Source organism: Phyllosticta citribraziliensis, assembly GCF_038025025.1.
Source record: "Phyllosticta citribraziliensis strain CPC 17464 chromosome Unknown J3D65scaffold_11, whole genome shotgun sequence".
Classification (NCBI taxonomy): Eukaryota; Fungi; Ascomycota; class Dothideomycetes; order Botryosphaeriales; family Phyllostictaceae; genus Phyllosticta; species Phyllosticta citribraziliensis.
The window spans coordinates 1,621,532-1,639,288 of NW_027117348.1; the positions used below are offsets into that span (position 1 = coordinate 1,621,532).

Here is a 17,757-nt window from a genome sequence, read left to right on the forward strand (position 1 = left end):
ATTTCGTCATCCGGCCGTCGTCGATCACAGCTATCGATAAGAATTCCACGAGAGCCAGCCCTATCGTGACTTTATTTCGACACCCACTCCTGTCCCTCAAACACACGAATCCCCGAAACGACCTACCTACACGACCATCCATGTCGACGACGACGGCCCCCGCAGCCGTTGCCGCAGCTGCAGCCGCACCACCATCCCCGACCGGGACCCCGGCCGCCGCGCCTGCGACGGAGGAGGGAGATCCCTTCCTGGCATCCTTCGGCGTGGACCTCGTCTCGCTGCCCGAATACAAAGCCGCCGGCACGTCCAAGCTGGACTTCGACGGCCTGCTCGCACATCGCCCGCTTGAGCTGCACGAGGACCTCAAGGGAGGATGTGGCGGGCAGCTTTGGCCGGCCGGCATGGTGCTGTCGCGATATCTGCTGAGGAAGTACGGGTACAAGGATGGCGCCGATGGTGGGCTGGTGGGCAAGTCAATGTTTGTACGCCCGCCTTTCTGTCTTTCTGTCTTTCTGTCTGGTCTGCTGGCGGCTGCGCGCGAATAGCATGGCAAGGCTAATGCGCGCCGTTTCTCGCATACAGAGTCGAGCTGGGCGCGGGAGGCGGTCTCGTTGGGCTGGCCGTCGCCCTGGGATGTAGACTGCACCGCGACGACGGCCGCGAAACCGTCAACGAGAAACCCGCATCCGACGCGACCAAGTCGCTATCCCCGCCGCTGTACATTACCGACCAGCAGCCCATGTTTGACCTCATGGTGCAAAACACGGCGCTCAACGGGCTCGCGGCGCGCGTCAAGCCCGTCGTCTTCGACTGGGGCGCGGCGCCGCCTGCAGAGATTCCGCTGCCCCCGGACGTCATTCTCGCCGCCGACTGCGTGTACTTTGAGCCGGCTTTCCCGCTGCTGTTGCGGACGCTGGAGGACCTGGTTGGCGAGAGGACGGTGTGCTGGTTCTGCTTCAAGAAGAGGAGGCGCGCGGATATGCACTTTGTCAAGGATTTGAAGAAGAGGTTTAGCGTCGAGAGCGTGGTGGATGATCCGGACAAGGAGGTCTATGGGAGGGAGAACATCTTTCTGTGAGTTTCTTCTTTGGGTGGCTTTGTGGTGATGCTGACGCGGAATAGGCTGAAGGTCACGAAGAAGAAGGCAGGTGATGCGTGAAGTTGGACTGCTAGATGTGCTTTCAAACCCAAAAAGTGCCATTGGTCGCACAGACTGGGAGATATAGACGGCCATGAACTTGCGGCGTTGTTCGAAGCATTTCCGCTTAAAAGCTTGGTGGAATAGATACTCCGTTGGACCCAACCAGTGAAAAATTCCACATCGAACCTCTTGTCCAATGGGCCACAGGCATTGGAATGCTTCGCCTGAGGTCTACTGAGGTGTTGTACCCTGACATTTATGTCGCCACCAAGCTTCGGGGCGCAGCCAAGCTCGACCCGCGCCATGGTCTGTTGCAGGGTCCATGTCTGGTGATCCCGGCCTGATTCTTATCGATACGTGTAACAGCGTGGCCACCAGCCCAGAATCTCCACTTCGACTTCGACTTCATCCTGTCCACTCCACCCCGTCGCTCCTTTTCTCCATTCCCTGGGCCATGATGCAGACGACGACGACGACTGCCACCGTGGACCGCGCCTCGGCCCAGAAGCCCGACCAACATGACTTCTTCTGGACCTACACCGAAGAGCCACACCGCACCCGGCGCATGGCCATTATTAAGGCGCACCCAGAGGTATTTGGCTCTCTTGCCCCCCCATGGACCATACACGAATGCTGACTTGTCGAAAAGGTCACCAAGCTCTGCGGGCCAGAGCCATTGACCAAATACGTCGTCGCTGGTGTCGTCGCAACCCAAGTCGCCTGCGCCTATCTCCTCCGCAACACGCCCATCTTCTCGTGGCCCTTTTTCCTCACAGCATACGTGATTGGAGCCACGGCAAACCAGAACATCTTCCTAGCCATCCATGAAATCTCACACAACCTGGCTTTCAAGTCGCCCATGGCGAATCGGCTGTTTGCCGTCTTTGCGAACCTCCCCATTGGCATTCCGTACAGCGCGTCGTTTAGGGTGCGTAGACTCGCGAGTCCTATCAGAAGCAGGACGCTAATAGGACACAGCCGTACCATCTCACACACCACAAATCGCTCGGCGTCGAAGGCCTCGATACAGACCTCCCGACTGCCTTTGAAGCCTGGTTCCTCGACTCGGTCCTCGGGAAAGCCTTCTTCGCCACCTTCCAAATCCTCTTCTACGCGCTGCGTCCCATGTTCATCTACCAGCTCCCCATCTCGCGGATCCATCTGTTCAACATCGCCGCGCAGGTGGCCTTCGACTACGCGCTGGTCAAGACGTGCGGCGCCAACGCCGTCTGGTACCTGATCATGTCGTCGTTCCTCGCCGGCTCGCTGCACCCCTGCGCCGGCCACTTCATCGCCGAGCACTACGTCTTCGAGAAGCAGCCGCGCGGCGCAAAGGACCCGGCGCTCGCGGCCGCCGGCGAACTCGCCCCCGTCCCAGAGACCTTCAGCTACTACGGCCCGCTCAACTTCTTCACCTACAACGTCGGCCTGCACAACGAGCACCACGACTTCCCCGCCGTCCCGTGGACCCGCCTGTGGGAGCTGAACCGCATCGCGAAGGAGTTCTACGACCCCCTCCCCACCCACCGCTCCTGGGTCGGCGTCATTTGGCAGTTCATCTGGGACAAGGAGGTCGGCATGTTTTGCCGCGTCAAGAGAGAGCAGGGCGGCAGGAAGGTCGGCGCGGGTAATGCGCCGCAGGCCAAGATTGCGGCGTGGAAGGAGGAAGAGCTGGGCGCGAACGAGGGCAACAGCATTCCGGGCGTCAAATGAAAAACGCGGTATAGGCGGACACTGAATGCATTTTGCGAGCATGGATTGGCCAGGCGGCTGTGGACAGCATGAGGCATGTTGCTGTATGATGTACCTATGTACAAAAGCACGACACACAAAAAAGTCTTTCGCCCAACACCCTCCTCCTTTCTCCTCCCCGAACAACCCACTCACCACGTCCTTCTCACCGCACTCTTAAACGCCCAGCACTGCAGCCTCTCCATATCCCACACCCCCTCGCGCGCATACACGTCTCCGCTCAGCAAGCGCCGTATCTCCTCTGCGCTGCTTGCCCACACCAGCCCCGCGCTGCCCTGCATGGGGAGCGGCGGCGGCGCTGCGGCGTCTTTTGCTTCGTCGGCCGCGATTTCGTGCGGCGCCCGCTCCAGCAACGCACCGGCCACGAGCCAGAAGTCGCTCGGGTAGGCGGAGGCGATGGCGGCGATGTGTTGGCTGCAAACAAGGGGATGGAGTGGTTAGATTGAGCGTGTGCTGGAAGAGTAGGTATACGAGTAGACGAGTAGACTGGAAAAATGCATGCATGCGTGTACTGCACAGAAAAAAGAAAAAGAAAGATGAGAAGAATAGAGAAGAGAAGAGAAGAGAGGAGAGGAGAAGAGACATCACTTACCCCCTCACCTGAACCCTCTTCTCCAATACGCCTGGCTTATCCGGCAGGACGACCAGCCATTCGCATTTGGGCTGCTCGTCGCCGCCGGCCGCGGTGGTAGTGGTGGTGCTAGTGGGAGTCGCCATGTCCTCCCTTTCTCCTGCTCTTGCTGCTGTGGTTTTACTCGTACTGCTCGTACTGCTGCTACTGCTGCGCTGCCCTCCAATAACACTCCGTAGAAAGCTCTTCTCAACAGAAGACGAGCCGCCACTTCCAAACGCGCGTGCGTGGGACGTGTAGCTAGAGAACGATAGCAGCAGACTACCAGCGGTACCGCGCCGTTGGTGTTGGACTCTCTGAAATTGACTCGGAGCAGCAGAGGCGTGGAGGATGCTGGACACGGGGAGGCGAGAGAATTGGCGCATTGGAGGAGTGATGATGAGGCTGAAGCTATTTATGCTCTGCCGTGGGGTGGATCTGGACGGGACTGGATGATGTGATGATGGAGGGGCGCGGACGGCGGGGGCGTCTTCGCGTGCGTGCGTCGATTGTTGCCGTCCGTCCGTGGTTGTACCGCGGCCAGGGCGACGACTGGTGGCTGGCTGCGTGAGGGTCCAGAGTGGAGTGGAGTGGAGTGGAGCGGAGCCCTGCCGATAAAATGGATGCGGCACTTTGTGAGACTGTACTGTACGTGTGTATTACCTGCTGAGCAGGAAAAAAAGTAAAGATTCTTGGGGCCAGTGAATCGAATGAATTGAATCGAAAATTCGAGCAACGGAGTTGCCCTAATGAACATGTACTTCGCTGCGGATAAGTCCAAGAGTAATTGTTCACCACTACAATTCCAACCAGGAAGCCACCAGACATTTCGACAAGGGCTGCCTGTGAAAGACGAAAATTCCATCTCTTCACAGCTCCTGCTGAAACGGTCTCCTTTTTGAGGGATGTAATTCATGTTATTGTCTCTTTGTGTCTACCATCCAAGCTCCATGGCTATAGCCAGTTCTTTTCCTTGCCCCTAAATGCCAGGCACTTTGTTCCAACGTCTTGTAAGAAGCGAGCTGCTGCCAGCGCTGCAACTAGAGGCAAAAGTCGATTCACGATGGGTCCAGCGGGACACACAGTCGCCGGCCCGGATGTAAGAATGCCGCTACAGACATGTCGGTAGCGACTAACGATGGAAAGGGACCACAACGAGAAACGGATCGATCTACTGCCCACTCTCTTGATTATCCGTTCCCACCTCGTTCTCGGGCACCACCACCTCGAGGTCGCCCTTTGAAAATCTGGCCGAGTCAAAATATCGAGCGCTTATCTTGTTGCCGTTGAAGATGCGTCCATCGAGGGCGTTAACGGCGCGGAGAGCAGACATTTGGCTGGTGAACTTGACAAAGACGGGAACGGTATCGGCTGTCGTGTCCTTGTCTATGCGGACCTGTTCGACGCGGCCATACTGTTGCTTGTCAGGTATGCTCCTCGTTAATGTCTGAATGCTTACCTTGGCACCACACTCCTCGCCAATCTCTTGTACGAGAACACCTTCCTGCAGCTCCTTCTCCACATCCATGCCATCGACCATGTGGAACAGTACAACGACCTCGCTGAGTGCAGGGTATGGGCTGTTTTCTTCCTCCACCTTGACCCTCTTGCCCCCAACAATTTTGCCCATGCCTTTTGGTGCAGCCCATCCACCGCCCTCGGCGTCCGGCTTTTTCTTCCGTTTCTGGGCTTGCATCTGCAGAGGTGTGACGATACCGGTTTCCTTTGCTCCGAGACCCTTGCCTTTCTCCCAACCGTACTTTTGCATCAGGCGCTGAGCAAAGCCCTTTTGTCCCGGCGCCTTTGATCGTGGGCCATCTTCGTCCTCTCGCGCTGTCTCTGAGGGGGGTTCATCTTCCTCCTCATCCATCATCTGGTCCATTTCTTCTTCCGTAGCAGGCAAGCCAGCAGGGGCTGGAGGAAGCTCGTAACGAACAGGCGCGCGTGCTATGGTCGCCGAGGGCGCGGGTTCAGATGGCGGGGGTGGTGGTGGAACGGGCAAATTCGAAAAGACTGGCGGAGTGTACGTCGGTCCGGGTTCGTCTTGAACTTCAGGAGGAGGCGGCGGGTTGCCAGCCATTCCGCTCAGACGCAATCGTCGGGCGTATGCATCCTCGCCAGTTGGATCATCGGGAATACTGACTGGCGCAGTAGCAGCCGGAGGTGGGGGCGCAGGCGCATTGAGGCTAGGAGGTGGAGCAAAGTTGAGACTTTTGGGTGGAGCGAATTGTGCTGCAAGCTGTCAGTGATCGCCCATGCCTGGAATGGACAAAACGCACCATTTATTCGCGGCCTCCGCCCTTCATCTTCGCTCGAAGAGTAGTCCATGGAGTCAGCCCGCTTGTCGAAACGGTGAAGATGCTCCTTCCACTCGTTGATCTCGCGCATCTGCTCCTCGCTTCCTTTGTACTGGCTATAGTCGTTGGGGCGAGTCGGGTCGTAAATGTCGTCCCAATTGTGCTCAAGCTCTTGCTCTTGCTGCTTCTTCTTCTTTTTCTTCCTGCGGCCGCCCCTTTCCCTCTGCTGGGTTGCAACGTAGAACCCCTCCACGTCCCCATCATCGGCGGTCCAATCAGCAAATGTAGTCTTGGAGGGCGGGTTGGCGGCAAGCGCAACAACTTTGGGAGCCGCGGACTTGTTGGAAGGATCAGGTGAGCTTGAGCTTTGGAGTCCAGAGGCGCCTGGCTTCTTTGGTTTCTTTTGCGACGCGAGCTGCGGCCGCTTTGTCGGCTGGAAGCGTAGAGCTGCTGCTCGACGTCAACATTACGCTGCTCAAGTCACTATTGGCAGCCTTGGAGGAGACGTCTGGTGCAAGCAAGCGTAGGTACCTGAGTTGATCTGCTGCTTTTTGGCGGCGGCCTCGTCCTTCGGCGCGTCGTCGCCGCTCGGTTGCTGGGCGTACAAGACGGGTGCGCTCGAGATGGTGCTCGCATTGGACCCGAGCAGGTTGGCGAAGGAGGACAAGCCTCGCGGCTGGGCATTGTTGGTGTTGTCTTCCTGCGCCATGGTGCGCGACCGTGGCAGTTCCAAGCAATGGGGAGCGAGGATAGATGTTCGGTGTTGATTGCTTGCCCTGCAGTGGTTGAAGATGGACTCCTGGCCCGTGCATTCGGAGATCGGAGATAACGCCGTCAGTTGCCTGCCCATCCAAAGCGACACCTCAGGTCGATGGCGCAATCGTCACACTTCACGCCTCTTGGATCTTCTGGCGAGCGCAGCTTTCTTCCCGTCGTCTTTGATAAACTTTGTTGCTGGTCTGCTGCTCTTCTCTGTACATACCATCCCCTTCCTGCGCCATGGCGACGACTCTTTCCACCGCCTTCTCGGCCCAATCGCCCTCCACTGCCGTCATCGTTCCAGGCAAGCCTGCTTTGACCGTATCATACCGCCAACTGAGCCAGGAAATCGCTTCTTTTCAAAAGAAACTCGCTGCTCTTGGAATCACACCTCAGTCCGCGGTCTCAATCGCTCTCCCCAACAGCTATGAGTTTATCGTCTCGTTTCTGGCCGCATCATGGCAGAGAGGGATTGCTGCGCCGCTCAACCCGGCCTACAAACAAGACGAATTTGAATTCTACATTGACGACCTGAAATCTGCCGTCGCTTTGGTGCCCAAGGGTCAATTCGCCCAAAACTCACCCGCCGTCAGGGCCGCTCGCAAGTTCAATGCTGCCATTGCCGAGTGCTATTGGAACGGCAAGGAGGTCGTTTTGGACGTCAAAGAGACTGGAAAGCTTTCTGGCAAAGGCGGGCAAAAGATCGAGACCGCTCAGCCAGAAGACGTTGCACTTGTGTTGCATACGAGCGGTACTACGGGCAGGCCAAAGGCTGTTCCTCTGAGCCACCGCAACTTGACCAGAACCATGAGTATGTCCAAGCAAATCTGGAGTGAATCTTGTACTGACAGTATCACAGAAAACATTCAAAACACCTACCAGCTTAGTGCGCAGGATCGTACCATGTTGGTGATGCCTCTCTTCCACGTTCACGGTCTTTTGGCGGGATTCCTCGCACCACTGCACTCTGGTGGCTCAGTCATCGTGCCTCCCAAGTTCTCGGCCTCCGATTTTTGGCGCGACTTTAACGAGCACAAGGCCACCTGGTACACTGCGGTGCCGACAATCCACCAGATTCTCTTGAAGAACCCGCCGCCGAGCCCCAAGCCAAACATTCGCTTTATTCGCTCGTGCTCTTCTCCTCTCAGCCCCGAAGTATTCAAGGCTCTGGAGAAGGCATTTGATGCGCCCGTGTTGGAAGCATATGCCATGACCGAAGCCGCGCACCAGATGACGTCAAACCCGCTCCCGCAAAACGGGCCGCGCAAGCCCGGCTCTGTCGGCGTCGGCCAAGGTGTCGAGGTCAAGATTCTTGACCAGGCTGGCGCTGAAGTGCCTCAAGGCAAAGAAGGCGAGATTTGTGTGCGCGGAGAAAACGTCACCAGTGGCTACCTGAACAATCCCGAAGCCAACAAGTCGAGCTTCACCAGCACTGGCTTTTTCCGCACGGGTGACCAGGGCAAGCTGGACAAGGAAGGCTACGTCATCATCACCGGCCGCATCAAGGAGCTCATCAACAAGGGCGGCGAGAAGATTTCGCCCATTGAGCTCGACAATGTGCTCGCGCAGCACCCTGCTGTCTCAGAGGCCGTCAGCTTCGCCATCGCGGACGAAATGTACGGCCAGGATGTTGGCGTGGCCGTTGTCCTGAACAGCGGCAAGCAACTGAGTGCCAGTGAGCTCAAGCGGTGGTTGGAGGACAAGGTGGCCAAGTTCAAGCTGCCGAAGAAGGTCTTCTTCACCGACCTGATGCCCAAGACGGCGACGGGTAAGGTGCAGAGGAGGCTGGTGGCCGAGGCGATGCTGAAGACGGAGAAGCCCAAGGCGAAGTTGTAGAGCATACACGCATTTCATTGCAGCAACTTTCCCAGATATCGACAACAAGTAGATCAAAGCGAGCCTTATATTCCTTGTGTTTCTTCATGATCTGATCTGTGCCTGATCTGCATTGGAATTCTCGACCCTGTCGGCATTTATTCATCAATCCCTCGCATGCTTTGCCCTGCATCGATCGGGATCTCCCGCCGCCCCTTCTGCTCCTTGCGTGTCGCCGAAACGCCTTGTCGCCCTTTGAAGAAGGAGGACTAGACCGGAGCTCGCGCCGCTCTGTTGGAAATGGGCGTATCGTAAGTGGTTCGTTATTCTCAGAGATGCAAGGGTGCGAGCCGTCAGTCTTCATGCTGGGCTCCTGTGCCGGAATTGCTCGTTCCTGCTCTTCTCGCTTACACGGCACTGTGACTGCTCCCAGCACGCACCAGACTGGCGAGCAGTTGACTTGAACACAGAAGAAAAGAATAGTGCAACGAATGGAGAGATGGTGGCCTACTGATGCACTCAAGCAGCAGACTTTCTTGACACTGCTGCTTCTACACTTATGCAGTACTTTCGCCATAACCCACCCTTTATTGAGCATCTCCCCAACCAACCAGACCAAAAAGCAAAGCAATCAATGTCTACCGAGGGCACTCTCCTCTCGCCTACCTGAGCAAATCCTGCAGACTAGCCGACTCGAACGCGTCACCTCTCTCTGCTGCCTTCCCAGTTGCACCTCATCCCTGCCCAGACACGCCCAGCCTCCCCTTGAACAAAGCAAAAAGGCAGCAAACCAAAACGCAAAACGGGGGTGGGAAAGGGAGAAGGTGAAGTGCTGTCCAAGTACGCCAACGGCACCTCAGTTCATGTCGAGGCGAAATTTGAGATTTATCAGTGTAGACGGCGTTTTTTGAGAGAGGCGGAGTGATGAGTGGACGTTGCTGCGCTGTTTCTTCTTTTAATCGTCTGCCTTTTGGTCTGATGTTGAGTCAGAACGTCGAGCTAGCTGTTGGAGGGAAGAGATGGTTGAATTTGTGATCGGTGTGGTTGTTGAGGGCTTTTTGTTTATGTTGTAGATTGTTGATGTTAAAATTAAGCAATCTATTATGACTGACTATGAAAAGATTATAATGCGTGAACTGAACTTTTGCGCATCCACCCTGCAAAAGTTCTCTATTATACACACTACAATCAGCATTTCTGTGGAAGCCTCGTAAAGCAGTCAGATATTTGTTGCAGGTTGTGGTTGTGGTCGTGGTGCTGATGCGTCCGCAGACCTACGTCTCGTCCACCTATGTACCTCGCCAGCAGCAGGAACCTCTTCTCTCCGCACCACCAAAGTCTCCAACACTTCTACCACACGCAGTCGCTTTCCCGGACTCTCTGTTCAGGCGGCATCTTACTGAAAGGCCCACACGTCCAGCTTGCGAACCACACAAAGCCGTCGGCAACACACACCACCATCACCCTGTCCCACGACGTCGACATCAGCCACAACGGCATACCCCATGCGGCAGCGCCAAAACAGCCCACGTGCTCCATAAGGCTGAGCCTGCTAGTGCGGCCCCAAAACTGCTCTTCTCATTCTTTTATCACTTTCACATGTCAAAGAAATTGTCTGGCTGGGCGTTGCTATTTGATTGGTGAGGATGAGGTGATGCGTGACGGTCCGAATGGCGTTTGTTTTGGGGACGTGGTGATGTAATTGACAGGGCGAGACTGCGGCTGGCTGGCTGATTGTTGGCATGTGAAGATGGGTGGGTTGATTGAGTGTTTGCGGCTGACTACTGGCCGACGTCGGTCCATTTGCTTGGACTGCTGCGGCGAACTTTCCGTCTCCGGGTTTCTCAGCGCAAAGCGTCTGGGTATTTCTGCGGCGTTGGATGATATGTCACCGGCTTCGTTCGGCGGTGGAGATGTGTGGCTATGAAATCTTGAATTTGTAGAAGGTGTAGATGAGATCTGTCTACGTAGTTACATCGTCTAGGTGGTCCAAAATCTCATGCTAGATACCCTCGTGTAGGTTGTTTGCAAAAAACGCCATATCCAAAATCCCAAAGTCGACAGTGTCTAACCCGGCAAATTCATAGGTACCCAAGACTCCAGTCCCAAATTCTTGTGCCGATTGAGCGGCTTCGCTTTCAAAGCATTCCAAAATCACAACTTGGCCTTGAAGTCCCTGCTCTTGTCCTCCTTGAAGAGCACCGGGCTGTCCGGGTACGGGTCCACCGTAATGGCGTTGAGCGGGTTGAGCTCGCTGGCGCGGCGGAACATGTCCTCGTACACCTTGCCGTCGTAGCGGCCCAAGCTGCTGTCGAGCTGCCAGTCGGGGAAATCCCACGAGTCGACCAGGCGCACGGCGTGCGGCCGGATCTCCTTGAGCAGCTTCATGACGGCGCTGGTGCGGCACAGCTGGATCTGGCGCACCGTGACGGCCGCCGACGTGTAAAACTCGGACGCTTCACTCTCGAGCGTGTGCAGCGAGTACAGCCGGAACAGCTTGTACATGATGGTGTGGATCTCCGGGTCGAATTCGGGGCGCGCCTGCGCCGAGTGGATCGTTTCGTAGAAACTCTTGACGATGAGGTACTGCGAGTGCGCCTTGCTGAGGCGGTAAAAGTCGACGAGCAGGTCGTTCCAGGGCTTCTTCTGCTCGTCACGCTGCTTGAGCGCTTCGAACGTAAGGAACGCGGTGCGCCAGGCAAAGGCAGCGACAATGTCCTCGTCCTTGCCCAACACGTCAAAAGCCGCGCCCATGTCCGACTTTGACAGGAAACTGGTGAGGATGGTCGTCGTGTCGTTGGTGGGCTTCTCGCCGCGGAGAACGCTGCGGGCGGACTTGAGCAGGTACCGCGCCACTTGCTGCGTCAACATGTAGTTGTCGCCCTCCCAAGTCACGTTGGGAAGGTAGTCGGCATACCAGGTGCCGATACCACTGAAGCTGCTGTAGCCGTGGCCTCCGCAGGCACGGCGGCAGACCTCCAGACCTTCAGCAGCGGTAGAGCTGGCAAGGGACTTGAGACCGCAGGACGTAGCGTGCATGTCGGCCAAAATGTCGCTGCCGGGCTCCGTCTCTTCTGGGCCAGGAGCCCGGTTTCCAGTACCGTTCTTGGGGGCATTGATCTTGTCTTGACTCTCCTGGTAGAGTCTCATCATGCCCTGACCAGTAAAGTGCAGGGCGAATGTCGCAGCAAGGAGCGTAAGCAGACGAATCTGCACCATGGTGTAGTTCAACACCTGAGTCTCACCCCGCCGATCCTTGGCATCGTTGTCCTGGAACTGTCTGCGGACCGCGCAATAACGGATGGCGATGGTAACACCGCGAGCCAGGACACCACCGGCTTGCATGACGATATTGCTACGGACCCAAGTCAACGTTCCGTAGACCAACGCGGGCTTTTCGGGGCGAATGTATTTGTTGGTCTTGGTGTCCACGCAGGAGTATCTGGCGAGCATGTTCTTGTGCGGGACTTTGACCTTGTTGAAGAGGAGGAATCCATTGTCCATGGTGCTGCAGATAAAGTCAGCCAAAACCCGCAGAGCATTGCAAAGTACTCACTTGTAACCAAACTTTGGACCAATGTCGCCAATGTGGATGTTCGGCAGCGGCTTGTGCGTCTTCGGGTCCCTGACGGGAACCATGAACGGGTGAGGACCGTACGGCTTGCCTGCAATCACGAGCTGGGCCATGACGACAGCCCAGTTTGCAGTGCGTCCAAGAGATCCTATCCACCATTTCGCCGATGTCAAGTGTGGGGAGTGTATGGTAAAGGTCTGGTCTTCGGGATTCCAGGTCGCAGTCGTCTCGAGGCCTCGCACGTTGGAGCCGTGGCCCAGCTCCGTCTGGGCGTAGCATCCCATGTACTCATAGTTGGCGGCCTTTTCGTAGAAGAGTTCTCGTTGCTCGGGCGTGGTTTGGTTCTTGAGGGTGACCTGGATGCAGGTCAGCGTGGATAAGCTCGAACGGAGAGGTTGTGCGCACCAGAAACATGCTCTCGTGCAGAGCGTACGGGGTGGGCTCGCTAATGAGATCATTGGCCACGCGAGAGTCGTCGTCTGTGAAACCGTGTTTCACGGCAAGTTGACGCAGACGCTTTGCTCTAGCGAGGGCAACCTCGAAACGGTCGACGCGGCCATGGTAGTAGTTGGGAGTCTTGTCAAACACCTTTTCCTGCTCGAGAATCTTCAAGACACGCTTCTTGCGCTCAATCAAGTCGTTGCCAAAGAGGTACTGGGTGAGCTTCTCCACAGGGATGTTGCTCTGAGCTCTTTCTTGGGCGAGGAGCTCGTGGCCCTGGGGGCCAGAGGGCTTGAGAGCCTTTACCCAGTCCGGATTCGAAGTCATGTCTTTGATACGGGGCGATGAAAGGGGGACGCAGGAGAATTGCGGCGTGAATGGAGCATGGTGTCTGTTCAAAGCTAAAGTACGTTCGGCCCTACAGCGCCGAATCTGGACATGCCGAGGTTCGATAGTGATAAGCGAGGCAACTGATTAGGCACCCGGTCCGCCGCGGCCATGACAAGACCCCTAAAGACCCCTTTGCAACGCCCGTCATGAGAAGGAGAAAAAGTCATGACCTTGTGATTCTGCTTAGCGTCGAGAGGCTCGAGCAGTAGTGCATCTTCTGACCGTTGCAGCAGACGGCTGGAGGATGGCAAACGCCGCGTGCCCTTGGTCGGGCTTGGAGGATGCCGACATCGGTGGAGCGTGCGCCTCGCAACCGGCCGAGAGCCTCTGGGTGTGGCGCAGTACTCCAACGTCCTCCATCGTCGAGCGAAGACCCCATGGCTTGGGCTACGTGCCAACATGCGGCTCTCGGTAATCTTCATGCTGGAGATCCTGCAGCCGCCTCTGCAATCCCTTTGCCGCGGCTATTCTGACGACCAGCCATGACATTCTGCTCGAATCCTTTGTCATCCGCGGGACCATGCCGCTCCGCAATCAATCCAACGACCTGCGACATACCGTACACCGGCCAGTCATTTGAGAGAAGAGGACGTTCTGGTCCCATCTGCCAGCCTCACCCTATGAAAGCAAGGGGTGTTGTTGTTGAAAGACTTTGCATATGCCCAGCGCCCACGCGATCCTCATGCGACCCCTCCTTGCTGTTCAGCCTCCCTGTCTGATATCGTCTTTTGGCATCGATTTCTTTGTACCCCCGATGGCGACTTTCTAAGGGCATTCCACCGCAGTCCACGTCGATTGGGTCAGATGAACACTGGCGAAGATTCTGCCGAAGCAGCTGTTTTGATTTCGCTATGCGTAATTAACGAAGAGTTCCAAAATTTCCAGTCTACTGGGGCCTATGCCTGTGGCAAATACCGTACGAAATCCCGACATGGATGATGGAGACTCGCAAAAGGTCATGGTTTGTCGCCAACTGAACGAGCTCCGTGTAAGTGGCGGCACTGGGAGGGTTGCCATCATGAGAACGCATCAAGGTTTTGGAAAGCTCGCCCGGCAGGAGCCATGTTCCCGCATGAGTTGTGAGCTGAAAGGTGGGTTCTCATGGAAATGTTGCACTTGGTTCTGCACAGGCTGGGTAAACTTCTGGGGTCAAGAAGCGTCCAGCCGCCAAACCAGAGGTCGTGAAAGGACAGCAGGCCAGGCGATCACTACCCTTCCGTGTATCCAACTTCGGTAGCGAGTCTGGACTTCTTGGCCTGCATATCCCCTGACTGGACTTCCCATTCTTCTCGGACACTCTCTGGTCACCTCTATATCGCCATCGCCGAGCATTTCTTCTCCCACCGACAATGCAGCTTTGGTGTCTCAGCAAAACAACTTTGCTCACGAGGTCGCAAACTTGGACTGGGAACTCGATGTGCTAACTTTGCCCGCCACCCAGTGACAGCGCAGAATAGTAATGATCTCCTGAAGTTCAACGTGTACGAGAACGCACCGAGGATCCAAACTGTCGTGGCTTGACCAAGCCTCAAAGATGGACTGTTCTTTACTTCCATTTCTCTGCTTTCCCACTACCGACGATGCTTTTGGAGATTTGTTTTGACGATTTCTTCTTCTGTAATTCATTCTTGTCGGTCTCTTGGCACCTCGACGAAGGGCTCGAAGCTATCTTTGGTACCGCCAAGGTGTTGCAATCACTGGCGAAGCATTCCACCCATCGACACACAATGTTGGCTGGGTTATAACTATGGCTTCGAACTCCGTTGCCTGGTCATCATCAGCAGTTGCTAGAGTGACTTCCCATTCTCACTCAGCAACGGTGGAAACGGCCCTCGCCCGGAACTTGTTCAAGGCAACGGCAAGATGCTGTTCCACTCCCTCTTTGCGGCTGTTTGTGTCGCCGTACCCGTCGCCCAAGCCGGCCTGTTGCCCAAGCAATTCGTGGCTGGTCGACATGAAGCCGAGTCAGCAGGCAAAGCCGACTCGCCAGAATCTCAAATCGACCAGGCGCTCAGCGTAAGTGCAGCCAATTAGCTTCTCCGTACCATACTGACGACATGAACAGCTGTTCGACACTGTTTGTGAATCTTCTACAAACGAATCTTGCGTTCAAGACTTGTAAGATGTTCGAAATGGGAACGGGAGTCTTGAGACTGACAGCAAGATTAGCGCATACGGCTTCCAGTGCGTGAAGACTGAGGCTTGTGGCATCAAGGCCACCGCCTTGGAAAACTGCCTGGAATCCGAGGATGCCGACTGTGACGATGCCCAGTCTGCATACGACTTTTGCCACACCTCCACGTAGGTGTCACAAAAAGCCATTTCCAGCGAAAAGTTCCTAACAGTTGACAGATTGAACGTCTTCCGGTCCTGTCTTTCCGACCTCGATGATGCCTCCGATGCCTCCGCGGCGACGAGCTGCGCTGCTGGTCTTCTCGATGTCTCTGGCTGCGGCGACGTCGACACCGTTGAGCTCAAGAAACGACAAGGACTTAGCGTCGGGCAGCTAACGGTCCCTCTTGGTCCGCAGAGCACTACGAGATCTCCAGTCCTCCAAGCGACTGCTTCGGTCGGCGTGTCTGTTGGCATCGGTGCCAGTATTTCCGTCGCGTCGTTCACGCCTTCATCGCTGTCATTCCCCTCCGGCTCTTCGTTCAACCTGATTCCATCGTCGAGCGCACCGGCTCAAGGTTCGTCAGCGGGAGGCTCCAACTCGGCGCCCGCGAGCGGTTCTGGAGCCGCGTCGGCATCCGGGACCCGGGCAGCATCAGGGTCACAAGGAACCTCCGCTCCTGCGGTCTCTTCCCTTGGGCTTCCAGGGCTTTCGGTACCAGCGCTGACATTGCCATCATCGCTGCCAAGTGCATCACTACCTTCGATAGCAGTCTCACTGCCGTCATCGCTGCCAAGTGCATCGCTGCCTTCGGTGGCCCTCTCACTGCCATCTTCAGCGCCCAGTCTCTCTATCCCGAGTTTGGCTGTGTCCATACCGAGCCTCTCTGCCCCAAGCGTCTCGGCTCCTTCTTTGGGGAGTATCACTTTGCCGTCTCTTTCGGTGCCGTCTCTCTCGGTTCCATCTCTCTCGGTCCCTAGCTTGGAAGTTCCTAGTTTGTCTGCCCCGAGTTTGTCGATTCCAAGCCTCTCGGCCCCGTCTATCTCGGTGCCATCTCTCTCGGCGCCATCTCTCACGGTGCCATCTCTCTCGGTGCCGTCTCTCTCGGTGCCGTCTCTCTCGATACCATCTCTCTCGATACCCAGCTTGGAGGTTCCTACTTTGTCTGCCCCAAGCTTGTCGATTCCAAGCATCACGGTTCCGTCTCTCTCGGCGCCGTCTCTGTCTATTCCATCTCTCTCGGTCCCCAGCTTGGAAATCCCTAGCTTGTCTGCCCCGAGTTTGTCGATTCCCAGCATCACGGTGCCATCTCTATCGGTCCCCAGCTTGGAAATTCCCAGCTTGTCTGCTCCAAGCTTGTCGATTCCTAGTCTCTCGGTGCCTTCTCTCTCAATCCCTAGTTTGGAGGTGCCCAGTGTCTCGGCTCCGTCTATCTCGGCCCCCAGTTTGGAAGTACCCAGTTTGACACTCCCAAGCTTGACGATTCCTAGCATCTCGGCACCTTCTCTCTCGATTCCTAGTTTGGAGGTTCCCAGTATCTCGGCTCCGTCTATCTCGGTCCCGAGTTTGGAGGTCCCCAGTCTGACCCTCCCAAGCTTGACAGTCCCCAGCTTGTCAATTCCTAGCATCTCGGCACCTTCTCTCTCGGTGCCTAGCCTAGAGGTCCCCAGTCTGACCCTCCCAAGCTTGACAGTCCCCAGCTTGTCAATTCCTAGCATCTCGGCACCTTCTCTCTCGGTGCCTAGCCTGGAGGTCCCTAGTTTGACACTCCCAAGCTTGACAGTGCCCAGCTTGTCGATTCCTAGCCTCTCGGTCCCGACCTTGGAAATCCCCAGCATATCGGCACCAAGTTTGTCGATTCCCAGCTTGGAGGTCCCCAGCCTCTCAGTCCCATCGATTGTACCGAGTATCTCTGTCCCTGGCATCAGCCTGCCTTCAGGGGGCGTGTCGGCACCTTCAAATGGACTCCCCACTGGACTTCCCCTGCCATCCGGATTTCCCCTGCCGTCGCTTCCTCTGCCGTCGCTTTCCTTGCCGTCGGTAGGGCTTCCGACGAGCGGGCTTCCTCTTCCATCTGGGCTTCCATCATTGTCAATTCCCGGCGTGTCTGTCTCGCTTACTGTTCCACTGCTCCCGTCGTCGACTTCTCCACCGTACTCATGCCCTTCTGACAACAACCGGCTCATTGACGTTGGCGGTCTCCAGTTCCAAATCAAGTGTGGCATAAGGATCGCGCTCAACCTCGCTCTGCCAAATCTCTTCAGCAGCGAAAACAACATTGGACTCTGCTTGAACACCTGCGTTCTCCTGGGATTCCCCGGTGCAAATATCAACCTGAATCTCAGTCCTATTGGCAACTGCCAGTGTTACACCCAGACCAACTCGACGATCGATGACCCCGCGAGCATTGCTGCGATCTTGGCTCCTGGCCAAAACCCGCTCTCGCTCTCGCTTGACCTTGGTCTTCCCACTGGGCTGCCCACTGGTAGCGATGGCGCTGCGTCTTCGGGCGGTTTTCCCGGATTCCCATCTCTTTCCTTACCAACCGACTTGGGCCTTACATTCCCGTCGCTGAGTATCCCCACTGATGTGCCATCGCTCAGCTTGAGTCTGCCATCGCTCAGCATTCCCACGGATTTTCCATCACTCAGCTTGAGCCTGCCGTCGCTCAGCATCCCCACTGATTTGCCGTCGCTCAGTCTCAGCCTGCCGTCGCTCAGCATCCCCACGGATTTTCCATCACTCATCTTGAGCCTACCGTCACTCAGCATCCCCACTGATTTGCCGTCACTCAGTATCCCCACTGATTTGCCGTCGCTCAGTCTCAGCCTGCCGTCGCTGAGCATACCTACCGACGTGCCCTCT

At 56.4% G+C, this 17,757-nt stretch overlaps 8 protein-coding genes across 8 annotated transcripts; 5 read left to right on the forward strand and 3 right to left on the reverse strand.

The window, feature by feature from the left end:
* The first annotated feature begins 3 nt into the window (after nt 1-3).
* J3D65DRAFT_637052 (putative methyltransferase-domain-containing protein) lies at nt 4-1,410 on the forward strand. Its single transcript, XM_066801461.1, has 3 exons — nt 4-478; nt 583-1,074; nt 1,123-1,410. The coding sequence occupies exons 1-3, from the start codon at nt 141-143 to the stop codon at nt 1,157-1,159; spliced, it is 867 nt and encodes a 288-aa protein (XP_066652164.1). The 5' UTR covers nt 4-140; the 3' UTR covers nt 1,160-1,410.
* On the forward strand, nt 1,399-3,031 carry J3D65DRAFT_637056 (dihydroceramide delta(4)-desaturas-like protein). Its single transcript, XM_066801462.1, has 3 exons — nt 1,399-1,733; nt 1,791-2,069; nt 2,120-3,031. The coding sequence occupies exons 1-3, from the start codon at nt 1,464-1,466 to the stop codon at nt 2,852-2,854; spliced, it is 1,284 nt and encodes a 427-aa protein (XP_066652165.1). The 5' UTR covers nt 1,399-1,463; the 3' UTR covers nt 2,855-3,031.
* J3D65DRAFT_637058 (uncharacterized protein) lies at nt 2,917-4,082 on the reverse strand. Its single transcript, XM_066801463.1, has 2 exons — nt 3,486-4,082; nt 2,917-3,307 (listed from the first exon to the last, which is right to left on the reverse strand). Exons 1-2 carry the CDS (start codon nt 3,887-3,889, stop codon nt 3,025-3,027), a joined length of 687 nt encoding a protein of 228 aa, XP_066652166.1. The 5' UTR covers nt 3,890-4,082; the 3' UTR covers nt 2,917-3,024.
* A 592-nt stretch (nt 4,083-4,674) lies between these two features.
* On the reverse strand, nt 4,675-6,509 carry J3D65DRAFT_671085 (G-patch DNA repair protein; the record flags this gene model as incomplete). Its single annotated transcript, XM_066803364.1, has 4 exons — nt 4,675-4,917; nt 4,963-5,735; nt 5,783-6,250; nt 6,332-6,509. The coding sequence occupies 4 exons, from the start codon at nt 6,507-6,509 to the stop codon at nt 4,675-4,677; spliced, it is 1,662 nt and encodes a 553-aa protein (XP_066652167.1).
* Nucleotides 6,510-6,664: 155 nt separating this feature from the next.
* On the forward strand, nt 6,665-8,459 carry J3D65DRAFT_680263 (uncharacterized protein). The gene is made up of 2 exons (XM_066803710.1): nt 6,665-7,370; nt 7,419-8,459. The coding sequence occupies exons 1-2, from the start codon at nt 6,800-6,802 to the stop codon at nt 8,393-8,395; spliced, it is 1,548 nt and encodes a 515-aa protein (XP_066652168.1). The 5' UTR covers nt 6,665-6,799; the 3' UTR covers nt 8,396-8,459.
* A 1,832-nt stretch (nt 8,460-10,291) lies between these two features.
* J3D65DRAFT_637069 (acyl-CoA oxidase) lies at nt 10,292-12,773 on the reverse strand. Its single transcript, XM_066801464.1, has 3 exons — nt 12,354-12,773; nt 11,931-12,304; nt 10,292-11,882 (listed from the first exon to the last, which is right to left on the reverse strand). Exons 1-3 carry the CDS (start codon nt 12,714-12,716, stop codon nt 10,529-10,531), a joined length of 2,091 nt encoding a protein of 696 aa, XP_066652169.1. The 5' UTR covers nt 12,717-12,773; the 3' UTR covers nt 10,292-10,528.
* A 1,869-nt stretch (nt 12,774-14,642) lies between these two features.
* On the forward strand, nt 14,643-15,084 carry J3D65DRAFT_671088 (uncharacterized protein; the record flags this gene model as incomplete). The annotated part of the gene is made up of 3 exons (XM_066803365.1): nt 14,643-14,795; nt 14,845-14,897; nt 14,949-15,084. 3 exons carry the CDS (start codon nt 14,643-14,645, stop codon nt 15,082-15,084), a joined length of 342 nt encoding a protein of 113 aa, XP_066652170.1.
* Nucleotides 15,085-15,129: 45 nt separating this feature from the next.
* Nucleotides 15,130-17,215, forward strand: J3D65DRAFT_685944 (uncharacterized protein; the record flags this gene model as incomplete). The annotated part of the gene is made up of 1 exon (XM_066803822.1): nt 15,130-17,215. A coding segment is annotated over one exon (2,086 nt), but the record flags the coding sequence as incomplete, so codon positions are not given.
* Nucleotides 17,216-17,757: the final 542 nt, after the last annotated feature.